General features: G+C 37.9%; 1 protein-coding gene across 8 annotated transcripts in view; it reads left to right on the top strand.

The window, feature by feature from the left end:
* The window catches only part of EPB41L2 (erythrocyte membrane protein band 4.1 like 2), a 209,337-nt gene that overhangs the window by 153,822 nt on the left and 34,187 nt on the right, over positions 1 to 21,328 (top strand). For 4 of the 8 annotated variants that reach the window (XM_052646055.1, XM_052646056.1, XM_052646059.1 and 1 more), the window contains exons 9-15: positions 811 to 963; positions 1,448 to 1,545; positions 6,094 to 6,266; positions 11,272 to 11,444; positions 16,183 to 16,245; positions 18,142 to 18,288; positions 19,632 to 19,733. In XM_052646055.1, the coding sequence (XP_052502015.1) occupies positions 811 to 963; positions 1,448 to 1,545; positions 6,094 to 6,266; positions 11,272 to 11,444; positions 16,183 to 16,245; positions 18,142 to 18,288; positions 19,632 to 19,733 (909 nt within the window). The remainder of the gene's footprint in view (positions 1 to 810; positions 964 to 1,447; positions 1,546 to 6,093; positions 6,267 to 11,271; positions 11,445 to 16,182; positions 16,246 to 18,141; positions 18,289 to 19,631; positions 19,734 to 21,328) is intronic. The other 4 variants (XM_052646061.1, XM_052646062.1, XM_052646060.1 and 1 more) reach the window with 2 other exon arrangements.

Genomic DNA, 21,328 nt, shown 5'->3' with positions numbered 1-21,328 from the left:
ATATATTAGATCTTCCAACACTACTTGAAATGTAAGGAGACAATTTTTTTTTTTTTTACTTTTGTCTGTAAATTTATTTGATTTTTAAAAATGTCTTTCAGGCTGAAGATTATTCTAGATGGTTATCTTTTTCAAATTAAAACACTGAGGGAAGAAAACAGTATTAGTAAGTTTAAGAATAGTCTACCATCCTTTGAAATATGCCAGCTGAAGGAATGTTGTAATGAGAACTAGATGTCAGCACTTAAGAGTTATTGGAAAACTGCTTGCAAGAATTCAGAGATTTCAACACTGTCAGCCTAGAATAGAAACTGTCTGAGAGGTTAGTGTTTTGCAGAATATAGGTGTTATTTAACAGCCATTAGCTGGCATAGTCCATCTGAGATAAATGTGCCTACAGTAAAATGGCTGACTGCACCTTAGGGCAGGCTGACACACTGTCCGGAGCTGATATAGCCTCTCACAAAACAAGTTTTATCTCCCTAGCTTCAGGATGTCTAAATCAAGGTCTGTTTCCTCCCTTTTGGGTTTTGTAGCCAAGGTCGAGAACATAAGAGTTAGGCCTTTGGAAGAATACTGCATCCTGGAGTCATGCTGCTATACCTAAAATCTGGCCCCTCAAGTGAAGTATCTAGATTTAAGACGTGTGATGTGTCTTACTGCTTCTATTAACACGTGTTCTGTTGCTGAAATTGAAATACAGACCCGTTAAATTGGCATTCTTGATCATGGTTTGAGGGGGATTGTAGGTTTTCCAACCTGTATAACTTTCACAGCTTTAATCATGGTCAAATGGCTTTCTCTTGGCAGGACTCAGAAGGCGTGGACATCAAGCTGGGTGTATGTGCTAATGGACTCCTCATCTACAAAGACAGGCTGAGAATCAATCGCTTTGCTTGGCCGAAAATCTTGAAAATCTCCTATAAGCGCAGTAACTTCTACATTAAAGTTAGGCCAGCAGAGGTAAGCAAAGTCATGTAGCCCTGGGCATATCTAACTAGGTTTTATCAATGTTCTTTATGGCCGTGAGCTAGCAGAATCCTTTTCCATTGAGTTTTAAGAAAATGAACTATTTTCTGTGGTTAAAAAAAAAAAGTCAAGTCAGGGTTTTGATGATAAACTTGCATATATATTCCTGTTGGTAAGAAAACAAGTATCAGCTACAGTTTCACAGAAAAGAGAAAGTACTATGTGCCTGCCGCACCATGGGGATTCATTTTTCTTTTGAATCAGCTAAGTGGATGAGATCCATGGATGGGCAGATGGTAAGATGAATTTTAGCGGACATTAAAGGATAGCTGGTTTAAGTCAGTGGTTGATATTTGCCTTTTTTTCAAGAGGAACAATTAGTTTTTAGTGAGATATCTGAGCCTATGATTTTCAGTAACTTCAAATCAGTTCTTAAGGAAACATGCTGATGCTGATTTGTCTTATGGATTTATTCTAGCTGGAACAGTTCGAGAGCACCATTGGCTTCAAGCTGCCAAACCATCGGGCAGCAAAAAGGCTATGGAAGGTGTGTGTGGAACATCATACTTTCTACAGGTAATTTTGAGAAGACAGCTTGGGATTCATGTGAGCAGCTCTGGGTACCCTCGAGATCCGAGGCGGTGGCCGTGGATAGAGTGGCAGACACAGCCACACCTTTACGGTTCTGCGAGCTCCCCATTTGTGTGTCTGTTTCTGTCATCTGGCCATGCTCCTCATGGCCTAGAACTGACCTTCTGCCATGGTCCAAAACTCCAGTTGCCCTTCCTTCTACCCTCCCACTTTGGCTGTTCTTCCGCTGTCACCCACCTTAGGTTTCACTTAATTGCTCTTACCAGCTCCCTCTGCTTTCACTTCTTCCCCAGCAAAACCAGCTCTGGACCTGCCCCTTTGCTAGTTTGTCAGGAGTGTTCTAACCTCCTTAACCCCGGTCATTGTTGCACATCAGCCTCTAGTCTCCTGGCTCTGGATTAATCCTGTGTCCTGATCTCATCATTTCTATACCTGTGCTGCCACACAGTACCTTCAATAGCATGACTGTTCTCATAGACACACTCGCACAGCCCTGTGGATTGATGCTATTGCCGAGCGATCATTCCCTACATTGGCTGGATCCTGAGGGCCACCATCACAAATGTGCATGGTCTTCTTCGGCCCCCTGCCCCACTGCTCAGATGCCCTCCATCATGGGGTATGCTGATAGTAGACACTGTGGGTCATGAGTGTTCCTGGTTTCATGCATCTTCTCTTTTTGTGTATAACTAAGCATCATTTCCCTCTCTTTCATTCATTCTTCTCTTGTCTCAAGGAAGAGGAGTCATTCCTTTGCCTTCATCCCATGCCTCATGTAGGATTGCATTCTGTAAATCATGCCCTTCAGTGGGTGCCTTTGACATCTTTTTTGGACAATAAGTATGTGCGTGTCTTGTTCCCTTAAAAATAAAGAAACAAACAAAAAAACACTAGAAGATCTCCTTAGACTTAGCAGCCTCCTGTGGCTTTCATCCTGTCTTCTGTCATACTTTTATTCATGGGCATGATTTTCAACATCACTTTTCTTAGCGAAGTGTGCTGTGCTGGTCTTTTCTCCCTTGCTTCAGCTTCCTATCTCTGCAGTCTAGACAGCTGTGTACTAGACCCTTCATCTTTAAAGTTTCTGCTCTGTACTCTTAAGGTCTAATACTGTCCCTCCACATCCTAGATGTGTGACTGTGGGTAAGTTACTCAACCTTTGTGAGTCTCCATTTCATCATTCATGTGGTGGTAGTAATTAATACTACCTACATTATAGGGTTGCTTTGAAAAGTGAACGGTATAGCCCACATGAAACAAACTTAGAACCATTTCTGGTATGTAATTTTGTCACTCTTATCATTATTCTTAGTTTGGTAGCATAGTGTGCTGTTTATCTACTTTCAAGACTGCTCTAATACACTCATTTCAGAGGAGTCACATTACCACTGACTTAAGTCACCAAAAAATTCTCTTGGAGAAGACTTATAAATGCTTGTGTTCAACCCTTTTTGTTTTGTTTTGTTTTGATGCCTGTTTCTGCTTAATTGTAGCTTAATTGCTTGAAGATTTCTTTGTGATCAGGAAACTGATCTGTAAGCTAATACTTTGCGTATGTGGTCACCACTGTCAGTTAGTTGGGAAAGAAATCCCTTTTATCTCAATGTGACATAAAATAAAAATCCTCTGGTTAATGACTTCCCCATTTTGCATTATGACATATAGCTTGTATTTCTTAGGTTTAAAATATTTTTCTTGTATTTCTTGGATTTATATTTTTTGCAAACTGGACATAAGAGAAAATACTCAAATGGAGCTGCTCATTCTGGGAAGATGTGGCCTGTGGTTGAGTTACAGTCAGCAGAGGAGAATCTGCAGAGACTGCCAGATAGTCAAATCTCACCCTCCTCTTTGCCTCTAGTCTTTTTTTCTCCTTTTAAAATAATTTTATAGTGGCAGGGTCACTTAACACATTTTAAGTATTATTACTGACAGTAGGTACAATGGGGCTTCCCTCGTAATTCAGCTGTTAAAGAATTGGCCTGCAATGCAGGAGACCCTGGTTCGATTCCTGGGTCGGGCAGATCCACTGGAGAAGGATAGGCTACCCACTCTAGTATTCTGGCCTGGAGAATTCCATGGACTATGTAGTTCATGGGGTTGCAAAGAGTTGGACATGACTGAGCAAATGTTATCCTATTTAGTTGAAAGTTTTTCTCTAGTGATTAACAACTCCCCATTGCCCCCTCTCCCACCCCCTGGGAACCACCATTCAAATCTTTGAGTCTGTGAATTAGACTATTTTGGATACCCTGTATAGGCAGAATTATGTAGTACTTGTCTTCTGTGTCTGGCTTGTTTCACCTTAGCATAATTTTCTCAAGGTCTATCCCTATTGTCACATATTGCAGAATTTCCTTCTTTTTTTTTTAAGAATGAATAGTGTTCCATTTTATGTGTATCCTGTATTTCCTTTATCCATTTACTTATCAATGGATGGTTAGGTTGTTTCCACATCTTAATTATCGTGACCGTTGCTATATTGAATATGGGAATGCTCATACCTCTTTGAGATCCTGTTCAGTTCTTTTAGAAAAATACTCATGTATGGGATTGATGAATCATGTGATATTTCTATTTTTAATTTTTTTAAGGAGCCTCCCAACTGTCTTACACAGCTTCTGCACCATTTTGTACTCCTACCAACAGTATGCAGGGGTCCTGGCTTTTCCACATTCTCTCCAGCATTGATTGTCTTTAGTTTAAAAATTTTTGTGGAGCAGGATGTATTTCCTTTGGGGTCATCAATGCATTAAATGTATTAAATAAGCAGACTTCAGTTGACAGTTTCAGAATATGGAGAACTCCACCAAAATTTTTCTTATTATTCTCCAGAGAAGCGTGATTTCTTAAAGGGTTCTTTACCATATCGAGTATGTCAGGCATTTCTGCTCAATATTTAGAAATTTTGTGCTTAACAAAATTTGAGATATTTTTTAGAAATGTCTCTTTTTATTTTTTAGAAATGTCTCTTTTTTTGTAGGTACTGGTCTCTCAGTACCTACAGAGCATACTTCATGAATAGATGATGAAAGTAAATGCGATTTAGTCAGCTTGTTTTTCGAGGAGAATGAGCATTTGTTAATTACTGCACCGATGAGCTTGTCAATGACCCTTTTCTCTATACATAACTGCTTTCTTACATAGCATTCTTTGAGCATAGTTAGGTGGATTGCAAGGTAGGAAAACCTACCATATTCAGTCCATCAGAAGGCAGTGCATGGTAAATGACCACCTTTCTCACTTTGCCCCTGGTCCTCATGGTTTAGGCTTTCCGCGCCTCAGTTTCTTCCATGTAGAGAAAGAGAATACAGAGCACAGATGAGAGTTCATTTCCTGTCTAAATGTCTTAACATTCTGGCTTTCTAATTTAAGGATATAGAGCTTTTTCCAAAGTATAGTTTGAGGCACCGATGTCTTCAGATTTTGCTTTCTCAGCAGTATCATCTGTGTCTCCTTTGAAGATCTGTTGGCATAAAATGAATGTTCTCAAGAAACACTTCTGCCACCCCCCACGACAAGACTCGTATCAGTTCTTTTTTCATCAGTTTCATTCTAACACGTTGTATTTCTGGGTTAATATGATTGAGAATTCTGAATCGATGGGAAGCCACCTCTTGAATTACTATATGCGACTTTACCCTAGACTTGAATCTCTCTTCATTGCTTGTTAAGCACAAAATTTCTAAATGTTGAGCAGAAATGCCTGACATACTCGATATGGTGAAGAACCCTTAAAGAAATCACGCTTCTCTGGAGAATAATAAGAAAAATTTTGGTGGAGTTCTCCATATTCTGAAACTGTCAACTGAAGTCTTGTTTAATACATCCTCTGAGAGTTCTGGGATTGTCCGTTTTGTTAAAATGCTTTGCTAGCTTTTCATCAGGCAATGAAAGCAAGATTGTTTCGGTTGTATACCAGACAAGATTGGCTCATTTACTAAAAATGTGTTTTCACATAAGTCTGGAAGTAGTTGACATCGGTAAAGTTTTACCTCATTCATTACGGACCCGGGGTTTAAGCAGTAGAGTCATGCTGCCAATAAAGAGTGTTACTCATCTCTGCGGATCTGCTGTGCACTTCACGGGAGAGCATCACTTGATGGAACAGATTCTTGAGTTAGATGTTCTTTCCCAGAGAAATAGACATAAATATTAAGAATTGCTAATGGTAATGGAGTGCTGCTTGGCACTTCAGGCTAGGAGCAAGAATTCAGGCATATGTGTTTATATAAATGATTTAAGTTAATACAAATAAATAACCTTTGGTACACACAAAGAACAGCTGCGTTTTTGCTCAGGTTGAGGAAAACATATTACTCATGAATACGTGAATGAGGATTTATTCATCTTATCATGACCATAAAGCTCTGCATATAAGAAGGTTTATAAACAGTGTTCACTTTTATTAGTTTAAGCAGCATTTTTTGGACCAAATAATCATACTTAATGAAGTGAGATATTAAATATATAGTTTCAAAGTTAAAAAAAATCCATGAATTCTAATTTTGTTCCCCTTCCCCACCTTCATAGGCTTGTGTCTCCAGAGCAGCCACCAAAGGCCAAGTTCTTGACCTTAGGGTCCAAATTCCGCTACAGTGGCCGTACACAGGCGCAGACCCGCCAGGCCAGCAGCCTGATTGACCGGCCGGCGCCACACTTCGAACGCACTTCTAGTAAACGGGTCTCCAGGAGTCTAGATGGAGGTAAACACATTCATTGTATTAGGATTCTGGATTCCAGTCATCTTTTTCTAATCCAATGGGATTAGAAAATATTGAACTAGTTATTAACAAGGCCCCTAGAAATACCTAGAGGGATAGCCTCTAGATATTTTTTTTTCCTGAGTAAATGAAATACTATTAATTACACTTATATGAAAATAATTTTGTAGTGTTTTGAAGTTGTCGTTCTGAACCTAAATTTTCTTGGCACTGTCAAAACTCACAGATGTTAGATGTTGGACCGACTTCTGATGTATTTTATGTGATTAAATTTCTTGAACTTATTAATTAATGGCAAACTTGGGGTTTTGGTGTAGCAGCATATATAGACCCTTTATTCAGAGGAATGCAAAACATTCATCGCATCATCACAGTTTTAGGTTTAAAAACTCTTATTAAAGCTTAACAGACATTCTAGCATATAGGAAACCATTCACAGCTTCAAGGATTAGTTTAAGTAGTGTTCTAACAACAAGAAAGGAAATATTATGTGTTCATCTGTTCTTACACCCCAGGAGAGACATTTACAAATTTGTATAAATTTTTTCTATTCAAATTCTAATTAGCTACGTATTTGCAGTTTTTAAATAAATTACACATGGAAATAAATTGATGTTGCTTCCCTTCATTTTACGTATATATATATATATATATATATATATATATATATATATATATATATGTTATTACCCTAATTTTGGGTTAATAGCAGGTTTTCTATGGAAGAGCTGAGGTTATTTTTTTTTACGATATTAAAAAATTTTTTTTCCTTTCTACCTACTAGCAAGTAACTGGTGTGGATGCTTTTCTACCAAAAGTAGTTTCCCAACATTTTTTGGTTGCTTAATCTCAAAACATATATACAAAAGATCCTTTAGTGTTGAATTGGATAAGTTCTATTTTACTGCTGTTTATCAGCAAAAACCAATTTTGATTGTTATTAATATTGCTGTTAATCATTCTGAAATACAAACTTGAATGGCTTATGTTTCATATAATTAGCTAAATCAGGCTAGATATGCTAATAGATAAAAAATCTTCTCTCATTAGTGAAGGATTGACCTTCATTGGCTTAGATCTATTTTTCCTGGAATAAACTTAGGAAACAGATCTGGGCAGACACACAGAGATAGTTAATAATATTTGTTGGTGGGCATTTTGGTATATATAGTTACTGAATTTTCTGGAGATTCTTTCATGTAATTTATGAGGCCACAGAAAAAATGTGTAACGGGGTCATAAATTGTGGTTTGAATAAATGTCCACATCCCCAAATGTAGTGATTTACATTTAATGAATTATTGCTGTATGATAGTTGTCAGAGTATCTTTCAGCTCATCAACAACTGAGCACTTTTTTCCAAGTAAATCCGAAGAATGTGCCCGCTTGTGTAAATATTTCACAAGCCTTGCCCCTTGCCACAGAGAATTTATACAAGTGCTGAATAAATGCGATCAGTGTTGTTTCATGCCTTTAGAGAAACCATTCCTCTTTCTGTAACACTGTTTCAGCCTTTGTTTGTAAACTATGAGGTTTTTATAACTCGTATGTTGTGAGTTTTTAGAGTTTAAAAAGAGCAGTAAGGCAGTGCCTTTTCTTGGAGGTATATAAACTGTGCTCAAGGAAACCCACCATCTTGTATGGGCAGTTAGTGCAGTGGGTTATAGTGGGTCTGTATCTGAAAACAATGATTTTCACAAGTAAAAGCAACAAACATGGCACAGTAATCCATTATTTTTCCTTTTGTGTTTTGGACACTGTAATTCATCAGATGGGCAAGTCATCAAAAGGATTATTGTGTTATTGTGAAAAAGAGGAGGCTTTTCATGCCAATACATGACCAGACAGCTAGGGAACTATTTGGTTAGGGCTTATGTTCTTTTTTTTTTCCCCTTCAGAGCAAAGCTAGGCTGTAACCTGGTACTGAGCTTTATTTTCCCCACCACACCATCAGTATACCATTTTTTGTTGTTATGTACATGTATTGTAGTTTCTTTTTTCTGTTTTTAAACAGATTATTTAGATATATAAATATTCTTCAATTTAAGGCTTGTCAAATTAAAATAAATTTACTAGTGATTACATTGATTTTTACTTTCTTTGTGATATCTAAAGATCAAATATCAAATAAAAATCAACCTAGATAGCTATTTTAGAACAGTGAGATTCCAGGATTGCACAATAAAACCTGAAATGAGACAAATCAGTCATTGAGAGTGCTAACACCCAGGATGCCTGTGAGAACAGGGAACTCGCGATTTCCTGAAAGTGGAAAGTGTAATCAAGGACATTACAGACTGGGTAAGGTCTGTCTGAGGAAGAACCATTTGGGTTGAGACTTAAAAGGATGAGAAAGAGTATAACAGGAGATAAAGATTCCAGGTAGCACCAGTAGTAGTAGCAAGTCTGAAGGTCATAAGTTTGGGGACAGCTTGATACATTCCAGGAACAGAAAGAAGGCAAATATAGTCAGAGCTGATTAGTGGTGGGGAGAGATAGGCTGGGAACAGATCACACAGGACCTTGCAGGCTATTGTGGGGAATGTGGCTTTTATTCTAGGGAACCACCTATGTACATATGTGTACACACTTGTGCCAGCACATAAGTGTACAGGTCAGTTGTGTCCAACTCTTTGCAACCCCATGGACTGCAGCACGCCAGGATCCCTGTCTATCACCAACTCCAGGAGCTTATTCAGACTCATGTCCATTGAGTCAGTGATGCTATCCGACTGTCTCATCCTCTGTCACCCCCTTCTCCTCCTGCCTTCAGTCTTTCCCAGCATCAGGGTCTTTTCCAATGAGTCAGTTCTTCACATCAAAAGTATTGGAGTTTCAACTTCAGCATCAGTCCTTCTAATGAATATTTAGGACTAATTTCCTTTAGGACGGACTCGTTGAATCTCCTTGCAGTCCAAGGGACTCTGAAGAGTCTTCTCCAACACCACAGTTCAAAAGCATCAGTTCTCCGGTGCTCAGGGTTCTTTATAGTCCAACTCTCACATCCATACATGAATACTGGAAAAGCCAAAGCTTTGACTAGAGGGACCTTTGTCAGCAAAGTAACGTCTGCTTTTTAATACTGTCTAGATTGGTCATAACTTTTCTTCCAAGGAGCAAGCATCTTTGAATTTCATGGCTGTGGTCCCCATCTGCAGTGATTTTGGAGCCCAAGAAAAGAAAAGTCTCTCACTGTTTCCATTGTTTCCCCATCTATTTGGCATGCCATGAAGTGTACAGTGCTGTCTTTTTTAAAAAAAGTCACTCGATTAATGCCGTGTCTAGAACAATTGGAGAGGATGAGGGAGGAAGTTCAGGCTGACTGGTTAGGCATAGTCCTGATGAGAGTCACGGTGGTTTTGTCTCAGATGGTAGTAGACCAATTAGGCATTTGGCACTATAGGTTCAGCTCCTTGGGCTTATAATCTCAGGGTTCTACAAAGGTGTAAGACCTGACAAAAGTTAATTGCAGCAAACTGAAATTATTGTTTAATAAAAGTGTGCAGTGTCAACATCTTGCCAACTTCATTATGTAACTTTAAATTTGATATTCATTAAAATTTGATATCATTACATTTAGAACCATTTCTAGGTCAGAGATTCACATTCTGCAGTAAGTTTCTGAGTATGCATAGTGAGTGCTTAGGGACCATAATCTTAGGTTAAAGAGTTACTCAAGCCATATACTTTTCAAGGAAAAATTATTAAAATATTTTTAAAGTTCAAAAAAAACTCTAGAAAATAATTATACTTAATGTATGATGTGAATTTGTTTTAATGTTTAATTGGATTTGGTGCAGGCTTTCCAAAGTATGAGTGTTTAAAAGCCATGAAACTCTTAAAAGGTACCTAGATGGTAAAATAGAGATGGAAGGAATTTGCCATGTTTAGAAATACATGCAAGGACTTTATTGGACGTACTGGTTGTTGAGGAGTAAAGGAAAAGACTTGCAGGTTTCTGACTTCAGTAATTTGGTGAAAGGTGAGATTAGAAAAGAAGGCAGTTTGGACAGGGCATATGAGGTATGGATTAAGAGGCTTCTTATAACACATGAACTAGGAGTCTAGATGTTGCCCAAGTTCAGTATGGTGGGTCACACACAGTCCCTGCCCTTCAAGAGCTTGCAGCCTAAAGGCCTGTCTTTATTGTGCTTCCCTGGGAGCCTGGAACCAGAGCCAACCATACTGTGTCAGGAAGATGCTTTTTATGCAGGTGAAATGACTGCAGTGGTTGTCCCACTCTTTGGGGGAGAAACTAAAGATAGATAGAGGCTTTTGCCAGTTGCTGCTCACTTGGCCTTGTTGAGATCCGAGGCCATCTTGGGTTGCTCTGCCATATGACGGAAATGTCAACACAGTACATGTTCTGCCCATCTGTATGATAGATGAAGGGGCCCAAAAGGCCAGATTTGCTAAGGCAGAAGGTTTCTATGTATTAGGCTTGCTGCAGGTCAAGTCGAGGCATTCAGGAGGGAGGTTAGAAAAATAAAAAACAGTAAACATAAATACAGAAGTTAATTCTCCAAAATCTACCTTTCCTGTCTTGTCACAGTTTTGACTAGTGTTCTAATTAAAGGTTCCTTTATGGAGGAATTATTAAAACTTCTGAAAGCAAACCATTTTAATAACTAGAAGAAACCCCAGAGAATTGAAGTACTGCTCACATTGTAATTCTGACGTACTTCCCTGACTCTGGTGTTTCATCTGGTCTTAGAGCTCCTCCTACTGGCCAATTCCATGATCAGGCTCTCTCCTGCAAAAATCTGTGACTTGAGAGCTTGGTGTAATTTAATCGGTTGCAATTCAGAGGTTTTTTTTTTTTTTAAAGTATAATCATGAATTTATTTGATTTGTTATTTTCAAGATCAAAGAATCTTCCAGTTTCTATTAATTGTCTGTAAGCTGCCTACTATCTGGAAAGGGAGGTTTTCATAACATTTTCTCATTTAAACATCCTAACATGATCCCTATAATGACTCGTCACTAGCTCCGATTGATGCTGTGGACCAAAGTCTTATGAAGGATATTCCTGGCCCTGCTGGGGAGGTTTCAGCACAAGGCCCTGGAGTTGTGAGCACTGCCATGGTACAAGATGGTAATGGCAGAAGGGACCTGAGAAGCCCAGCTAAAGCCCCGCATATGCCGCTCATTGAAGGAAAGGTATGGTGAATTAGTGGAATACGTGGATTTAAATGTGTACTTAGATCAGAGGCTGTCTATTGCATTTGTTTCAGAACTCAAGTATCATTTAAAACCAGTCATTGTATTTTCTCTATTGATAAAAATTTCCACCTTTCATATGTGTGTAGACTCTTGCTGTTTTGGACTGAGTCTCTAACCTTTTTCTGGTTGTTGTTCAAAGCAAAATATTTCAACATAAATTACTTTAATCCAAGTAAGTAATTTATTGACCTTTTGTCCATCTTTATAATCATCCTATTTCATTAAGCCCCCCAGTTATAAAAGCTATGATTTGAAATTCATATTTGGTTTCAAGTAAATTTTAAGATATAGCCTATGTCTTGATAATTTTATTATGATATTGACTTGACTATTTTGAAATGAAGAAAGGTGGTCTTTATGGTTTTTCATTAATAATCTGTCACTGAAGAAGAAATTCTTAAGCAAAAAGTAATTGTTTTGTGAATACTGTGTGAGAAGATGGAGTGTGGCTTTCGGTCTTATTTGGTGCGTGTGCCATAATGAATGGAGAAGTAACCTATATTGTGTTTTCAGACTTGTTTGGGTTATTTTATATTACCATGGGCAAGTGTAAGTATAGTCACATAGAAGTTGATCTGAAGTGGCTTTGAGTCCTTCAGATCATATCCCACAGAGAAGCTTTTGAATAGGTAACATTGGAAGTAAACATGGAAAAGAAATAAAATCATCCTGTGGGTTTATAATATTTCCAGAAATTTAACTTTGAAAATTTATAATGTTTTCAAAATTTTAACATTGAAAATTTTAAAGATGTGTAACATGAATTTATAAAGGACCTGCTAGAAGAGATAACTGCCAGTGTCTCAGGAATTCCTGCAGTGATAGCTCCCAACCCCAGCAGAGAGAAGGGCTCAGGCACCACGGGGGCCCTGCCTTATGCTGCAGGGACAAGTGCTTCAGGTAGAGTGAGCCATTAAATCCTTTTCATTGCTTTGTTAAAAAATCTTTAACTGTCATATTCTACAAAGGATTTGGTTAAAAATTAACTAAAAATAACGGATATCACATCAAACAATATCCATCAATAACTGAATAGTTGTCAGGAGAGTTTATGATTATGCTACCAACTCATTGGAAAAGACCCTGATGCTGGGAAAGATGGAAGGCAGGAGGAGAAGGGGGTGACAGGGGATGAGATGATTGGATGGCATCACCGACTCAATGGACATGAGTTTCAGCAAACTCCAGGAGATAGTGAAGGGCAGGAAAGCCTGGCGTGCTGCAGTCTGTGGGGTCTCAATGAGTCAGACACGACTTAGTGACTGAACAACGGCAACACGTTACCAGTGTACCCAGTAGAGTGGCTACTTCCATCAGAACCAGGAGAGCTCAGCATCACGGGAAGCCTCTATTCCATTCTGCATAGTTAATATGATACAAAAGAAAAGTTCTCTTAAATTCCAAGGGAAATTCTGCCTGTTTTTGGCAAATGACTTAGTGTGCCTTTTCACTGATACTTTCAATGTTTGGCAGCAACCAGGTTTAAAAGTAAGAATGTTATCTGAGTTTCATAGGATCCATTTGCAACCAGTCAGGAAATACTAATTGAATCAGGCTATACCTGTTAAGTTGTATGTGATGAAAGTAGTCCAGTTTTCCTCTTTTAAAAATGGATCATTTAATTAATTTTCTAATGATACTGTTAATACAGTCATTACCTCTGAGTAAAAGTTTTCACTAACTTTCTTCTTCTCTCGTCTTTCATTCTTTTACATTTGGTTCTCCTTTGATTGTATCCGCTGTGTAACTTCACATTCAACCATGGGTTTGCTTTTGAGAACAGCCCATTTCCTTGTGCCCACCTTCACCATTCATCCGCTGTGCTTCATCTCTTTCCCCAAACCTATTGCCAGTCCCTGAAATGGACTTCCTTTCTGACATTTCAGAGGAAGACCCCTTTGGGGAGGCCGATTGTATCACTCTGGACAGCTTAGAGCGCCTTTCCACAGGCGAGACGCCAGAGCAGGGGCCCTGTGATCCTGGCTTGGGTCCTCTTGAAGCCCCTCCTCAGCCTGACTGCCCCCCTGCACCTGAGAAGCCTCCAAAAGAGGCTGACCACACGGATTCCGAGTGTGGGTCCTTCTCTTTCAGTTTCTGCAGGTGCTTTCTGCCTCGCTTCCCCTCGCTCCTCGATGAGAATGGGTACCTTGCCTTCCCCAGCCTCCCCAAGGTCTGGGTCTCCTTCCTCCCTGCAGATGTCTGGCACTACGTTCCCATCACCTCCCCTTCGTTCTTTCCCTCTCTCATCCTCATCTTTGGGCTCCTTCTCTCTGCTTCTCAGTCAGTGCCTTTTTCTCTCACCTTTTCCCTTCCTCTGGCCCTATCCCTCTGCTATCTGGAGGCGAAGGCTGCCTCCCTCACTGTTTCTTATGACTGTGACTTGAGTGACAAAACAGAGGAAGAGGAAGCAGTTACTGGCTCTCCTCCATAAGCTTTAAATCTGTGTGGGCAACAAAGCTCCACTTCATCTAATACCCTTCCTAATGTAGAGTGTAAACATGTGCATAAATCTCATCATGGGTTGCCCTCAAAACAGTATGATCTGCACACTTTCACACATACACATAGCTTTAGTGCATGAGAAATAAGTGTAATTAAGCGTTCCCCCTCACTGATTTTCATTGACTAGGTCCATATATTCTACATTGAGTGCAAAGTTATAGATTTTTAAAATAAATATCTGAACCATACTAGGCCACAAAGAAAGGAGAGGGAGCCCTCCATTGGCCTTAATAGTCTGATTTGGGTCTATCCATTTTGCACATAAATGTTAATGCTGTTCCTTTAGGATGGAAACTTTATTTTGGTATAGAACTTCGAATACAGTGGACATAACTGATCTATATGTATTAGCAGAATTCCTTAGTGTTACTATTTCACTGTTAGAAAGCCAAGCTTGTTCTTCACATAGGAGAATGCACCTGCGACAGTTACTCCTGATGTATGTGTAGGTCTAATCTCAGAAACTCGTTGTCTCCCTATTATCGTAGCATTTGGGACCCAGATGAAGTTCATGTACTTTATTTTTTTTTACTTTTTTTTTTTTACTCAAAATCATATCTGAGAGTCACTGTCAGGTATTTTTAAGGAAGATACTCTTCTGTTATCTTTAAAAAATACTTATGAAAAATGAACCACAGCATTTTGAAAATTTAGACTCTGTAGCCCTAAGGTTGAGTCAGACCTCTTAGTGTCCTTTTATTTAAAATTAAGTATCTGGTTTGAGGATTTCTGCACCATATAAGGTTACCTCTGCAGTGCTAAGCTGTGCTTACATGTGCAGTAGTTTTTTTTTTATTGTTTTGCTAAATGTGGTCTGGGGATCTAGGGTCCCATATCCTATAGGTACTATTCCTACATAGAATAAATCACAAAATTTAGAGCAAACCTAAGGAAAAATGTGAAGATAATTAAGCATAGGGGGAGAATCCATGATTCCTAAAGGTTACCTAAGGGATGCCAAAGATTGACATTTTAGAGAAATGTTGACCAAGGAATTAGAAGATTATTCTTAACAGATTGTTGAGTGGTTGTATTCTATTTTTCCCTCTTGATCAAAAGATACTCTGAGTTCCCGGTTTACCCCTCAAAACTGCTTGAATGGTTTAAAAAAAAAAAAAGCACAGTAAAGAAGAAAAATAATGTATATGATCCTGCTCGAAATCAAGATGTGAAGGTTAAACTATTTTTCTTTGGTATCTGAATCAATATTTTTCTTTTACGCTGTTCCCTTCCATGAGTCAGTAGTCATCAGTGTTTCTGTTAGTTTTAAATACACAGATTTATTCTTTGGATCATTAGATAACTGAGAATTGTCCAACTACAAATAACTATGCTTGTTTGAAAAATTTTATGAAAGAAAAGTACTATAAAACTCAAGAATAGTTTTTACTATCCACCCTTTTACATAAAAGTAGCAAAATAAATCAGTTCCTCCCCAAGGAAAGAAATCTATGTAGGGTGAACATTTGTCCCTGATAGAAAGTGAAAGCTAAAATTTGCATCATTACACTTTGCCCTCACAGCCAGTTGACTTAAATATTTCAGGTTAGAACAGACTGAATTATGCCATTTTTACACTCTCATATTTTCATTCCTGAGTCAAAACATATTAAAAAGCAACACATATCTGGTGACTGAGAAAGAGTGAAGCTTCCCTTTTCTATTCCACCTTTGCAAAGAACCATTTCCATCATTTGTACAACATTGTAGGTGAAGAAAGACCAAAGTGGCTTAATATTCTGCATCTTCTGAGGGCCAGACAATAAAGGTTGGTAATGCTGGTTCACCATTTAAGTTCAAATACAGCTGCTTTGCACCGGTGATAGCGTTTCCAATAATACTCCCCTTCTCTCTGGCCGCTTGCTGGGTGACTTCAGGCGAAGATGGAAGAGGACGAAACACAGCTGGAGGAGGTGGATACTGTTCCCCCAAAGTTAAAATTCCTGGTAGTTTCTGCCTGCCATTATGATTGCGCGGGGATTGGGTGGTGCATATTTAGGATTTATTTGTGACTTTTGCTCATTGTGGCTTTAGGTTCTTAAGATTTTTATTTCTCTTTCATTTTAATGTCTTAGACTGTCCAACTCTTGAGTCATTTCTGGTGCTTGCTGATTGATACACTTATGTTTATTTGCCTTCCCCCTCCCTCCCTATGTGTGATTTAATTTCACAGAAAAATTCCTTGAGAGTAGAAGGAGATAATATTTATGTCAGACATAGCAATTTAATGTTGGAGGTTTGTATAATTTAAGAAAACAGCTCTGTCCGAATGGCTGCCCAGGCTGATGTGGACGGGGGGGTCACGCACAGGCTGGCTGGCTGGCAGCTTTCAAGCACAGTGCACGAAATGCATGGGGAAAATTCAACGTGGGAGTGCATGTTAGTATTCTGACTTTGTTCTGTTAAAGTGGCTTAGGTAGGAATATGTCTATGAGAAGTTCTCAAAGTGACACCTGGGAAAAAAGAGAAGATTCTGTGTAATCAAATGAGTAAAGTTTTTATTCATTAATCTTGAAGTTCTTCAAGTAAACCTATTTTATCCTAATGGACATGATCCATCCTTAATGTATATTAACTGCAAAAAATATTTGTCAATCTGGCATTAATTCATTTGGCCCTAGATAGGTGTCCACGATTTTTTTTTTTTTTTTTTGTAAAAGTGAAGAATTACCAAAATCCCTGCAATTAGGAATGTGGTCCACTTAAAATCTTCCTTTTGAGAAAATGCTAATTAATGGGATTGTTTTGATTAAAATGAATGAAATAAAATGAGAAAGAACAGAGGAAAAAGAAGCCTAGCCACCCAATTAGGAAGGTAAAATGTATTCCCCATGTCACACGAGAATGGTTTTTTGTTTCTTTTTCCCCCTTCTTTTTGGATAGGATATAGCAGTGTATTCAGTGGAAAACTCCGGTCCTCAGTAATTTAACTAATCCATTGGGTTGCTTTGGCCAGCTTTAATAACTGTTGGAAATGTATTTTTGCATAACTTACTAAAATGCTCTAAAGAATAATACATAACAGCGCTTTGAACAAATGCAAGAAATGTGCCTGATCTCAAGCCACAGTCATTTTTCCATGCCATGCAAAGATTTTTAGATTTTCCTGAGTTTTTGCAAATGGCAGTAGAAGCTCCTAGATGAGCTATCCGTACTATGCTTGCGCATGCATATGGAATATTTCATTTACTCAGATGCATGACCTATTTCTCAGGGAGCAGTGTAATTGAAAGCTATAGTCCACAGGTGGCCCCATGATTTTTGAAATGTAAGAAAGCACTTAAAGTTCAGTTAAAACTTTTTTGAATACTACCTTTTATTTCTACAAATACCGTTTATCAGGACCAATCTAAAAAAAAAAATCCCACAAGTAACATTTGTCAGGCCCTATTTCAATGAAAATTGACCTGGTAGTTTTTCTCACATCCTCTTTTCAGGACCAATTGATATGTGGGTGGCTGGGTCCCACATTTATGCTTGGCAAGGACGTGAAACCAAGATGACATTCATTTATGTTAGAGAAAGACCAAACAGAAGCAGCTTCTGGCAGCTGTTATGTTTATTCCATAAGGATTAAAAACCATTGCTGGAATTTCCTGAAAAAAGTCAACCGTTGTTTCCCCACCAACATTCTCCCCCTTTTTTTGTATGATCCTGGACTGGATTTCTCATCAGGCCCATATGCTCTGAGTCCACCTTTCTCTGATTTTACTTTCTTCATTATATTCACAGAATGCAACTCTAGTAGTAGCCCAAATCTGAAAGGTGAATTTGTAGGAACAAAGTGCCTTGCAAGTGTAACTATGAGAAAGAGGGTTTATTGGCCATGTTGAATTCCATGGCCGCCTCCTCATGATTTCTTAAACAACTCTGGACAAAGAAATCAGAACTCTTTAAGGTGTGAATCATAAAAAAAATTACACATTGGCTTTAATTTTCAAATTTGGACAAACTCATATTTGTAGGTGGTGATATGGCTTTTGAGACTTGGCATTTTTCTTGCTTTATTATGTTTTTTTAATCATAAGTTTGCTTTGTCTTATTTTTGGTTTCATTTTTTATTTTTATCCTATTGGGTTTTTTTTTTTCCCCTTTTGGATTTTTTCCCTTTTATTACGTTACATATTGCTAGGACCTGGATAAGGCCCAGGAGGAAATACTGAAACACCAGGCTAGCATTAGTGAACTCAAGCGCAATTTTATGGAATCCACACCTGAACCACGCCCTAATGAATGGGAAAAACGACGTATCACACCTCTGTCCCTACAGACACAAGGGGTATGTGACTAGCTATTTGTTGGCTATATATCTCACTCCAGCTGTTCATAAGACTTAGGTTGTTAATCTATTATGTTGATTTTTATGAGAAATTAGAAAATATTCCCATTTTTTAAATGTAACTGCTAACAATTTTTTAAATACTAAATATTTATTAACAGCGTGTAATACTTATTGACATAGTTCTTGGGTAAATTGTATGAGTTATCAAAATACTTTTCAACTACTTTCAGAATAATTTCACTATTTTACTTGAGTAAATTGGTAGTAATGAATTGTTACATCAAGTGACTTAAAAACTGATGTATACTGTATTTAATAAGTTTTTTAATTATTGGCATCTGAAGTAAGAGCTTGTTTAATAATTAAAGAATTAGTAATTAGAGGGATGTAGTAATATAGACCATAGTTAGAATGGTTTAAGGTTATTACTGTGAGGATAAAGAGTTAAATTTAGCTTTGAAGACTGCTGAGCTCTGTTGAAAACTGGCAAAATGTTAATTATATAACTTATATTGAAACTTCTTAGTAATGAAATCCAGATTAATGTTTTTAAAATATTTTCACCCGTCTTTCCAAACTCATCCTTTTTCTTTCCATGGTTTATTTCTCTCCACCACCAACATAAGCATTGCCTTTAAAATACATTCTTAAAATATTTCTTCATTTGTGCCTGCATCTGTTCTTTTCTGATGCTCCGAAGTCTCTCCTTTTGTCAACCAAAAACTTCATTAGCTCATTTATTTTGCTTGAGGAAATAGTAATCATCCTATGTTTAATACACAGTTTTAAAAGTGTGTTCAGGTGTTACCCTACAGTTTCTCCCTTTTTCCTTTTCCTCTCACCCCTCTCTTTTCCTTAAATTCATCATCTAGTCTGACTTGAATGTTGCCAAATTGTAGGCATTTGAATTCACTATTCTCATGCTTTTTTATTCACCCTTTTCTTAAAAAGCAAAGCTGTTATTTGCTTTAAATTTCTGTGTGACAGTGGAAGGGATAAATCTCTTTAAAGCAGATGAGCAAAAGAAAAATCGGTAAACCGCGAAGATTTTTGACAATATTAAGATTTAAAACACCATAGCAGCATCTTCTGAAGTTGTACTACTTTTAAGTTCTTATTTTCAGCTTTTCTGAAGATATTAATGTCCATATTCCAGAATCAACCCCAGAATGTTGTGTTTTCTGGGGAAACTGATGATGTGCTGAGATTAGGTTCCCCCTTTTATGTGCCGCTTCGTCTGGTTTGTTTTGCTGGCCCACACAGTCGTTTTGTGTTTGTGTTGCTGTAGGTGTAATGTGTTTGTCTTATTTGTTGATTATGTCTATTGTTTAAAACAATAGAGCAAAGGAGACCATCTTTTCAAGGATGTTTTATCCATGAAGGAGAAGCATCAGATGGTGGCAGCGCGGACAGTTGAAGAAAAGACCCAGGAGGCAGACAAGGTGTCCACCTTGCATCCTTGGATCTACTCTTGCTTTTTTCCTCTTTCCCTTGATTTCTGTCCACAGCCATGAGATACGTCTTTCCCCTTGTGTATCAACATGAATTTTTAAAAATAATTTCTGAGTGCTTGAAAAGATAATTCCATGTGAGATAGAAACATGGGATTATTAGATGAGAATCACCGTATTGCAGAAGGACTTGATTTGAAACTCCACAATTTGAAATGCAGACATCTCTACCGATTTAGGTGATAAGTGACCCCTAATTTCAGTGGATGTGGCTGGCAGTTGGGAAACCATGATTTCATGTGAAAATGCACTGTTTGCACAATACACACTGTCGTTTTGTTAAAATAGCAAACTGTGTGTGATTTAGATTACTGTTTTACTGATTACACTTGGAATCCTTTTGAATTTGTATTTTTCAGATTTTTAAAAATTTTTTTAATTGAAGGAAAATTGCTTTACAGAATTTTGTGGTTTTCTGTTATACATCGACAATAATCAGCCATAGGTACAATCATTTTTAATGGGACAGAAGATTTTGGTGCACACAAGCAGCCCCTCAGATCTCTCTGTGCTCCTACATATATTAAGTATCTGGCATTTCTAAAGAAGTTAGTTTTCTGTTGCTTTTCCATTCTTATTCCTCTGAGTTTAGCCAGCTGATCAACCTGCTGTTTATTGGGACTGGAATGCCTACAGTCTAGTGTGGAAGATAGCAGACATGCAAATTAGTGAGTGGAAAATTTGGGGTACAAAGAAGTATTAAGGAGATGAAATACTTACTATACATTATAGGAGGATTGAGAAGGCATGAGAAGAGATAACATTTGAGTTGAGGCCTTAATGATGAAAAAGAAGGTGGACATGTGAAGTTTCTTCCATGTGTAAGGAAGAGCAAATGCAACAGCCCCAAGACAGGAATTTCTTTAAAGGACTGAAAGACCAAATGACAAGGTCTTAGAAGAGTCATAGAGGTCAGACCCCAGATCTTGGCAAGATCTTTAAGAGCACAGTAACAATTTGGAATTGTTATAGGAGTGAGTGGGGGGAAGCCATTGGAGAGCTTTAAGATGAGTAGTGATATAATCTCACGTGTCTAACGAAAATCCCTCTGGTGCTGAATGAGGAATGGATTATAGGGGATGTGAATGAGAGCACAGATTGGAATGAGGAGAAAGTGTTTCCCTCCCACCTCATCTGATTTTGTTAATCAGTAGAGAGTATTATTCATCAGAACGTACACTGGGGTGGTGGAGGAGGCAGAATAAGTGGAAGATGAAGCTTTGCGCTAAAAGGATTTGAGGTCTAGGTGAGATGAAATATTTTTGGAACACTGCAGATGTGAAAGATAACATCATAAAGTTAAACTGAGTAGCATCTTTATATACTTGAAAGGTTACTTTGAAATCCAAAGCAAATCAGACTCTATCAAATGATTATTTTAATATCATATGCTTTGAAATATTATATAGTTTTCAAAATTTATCCTCCTGAGAAGTGAGTGAGATGACATCTTTTGATCAATTTAAAGTGATGTCCTTAAAGTAGGAAACTTTGGGATTTTGGTGAGGATGTTTAAAATGATCATG

Source organism: Budorcas taxicolor, chromosome 9, assembly GCF_023091745.1.
Source record: "Budorcas taxicolor isolate Tak-1 chromosome 9, Takin1.1, whole genome shotgun sequence".
NCBI lineage: Eukaryota > Metazoa > Chordata > Mammalia > Artiodactyla > Bovidae > Budorcas > Budorcas taxicolor.
The sequence above is the reverse complement of the archived record's forward strand: the minus strand, read 5'-3'. Positions and strand labels throughout refer to the sequence as shown.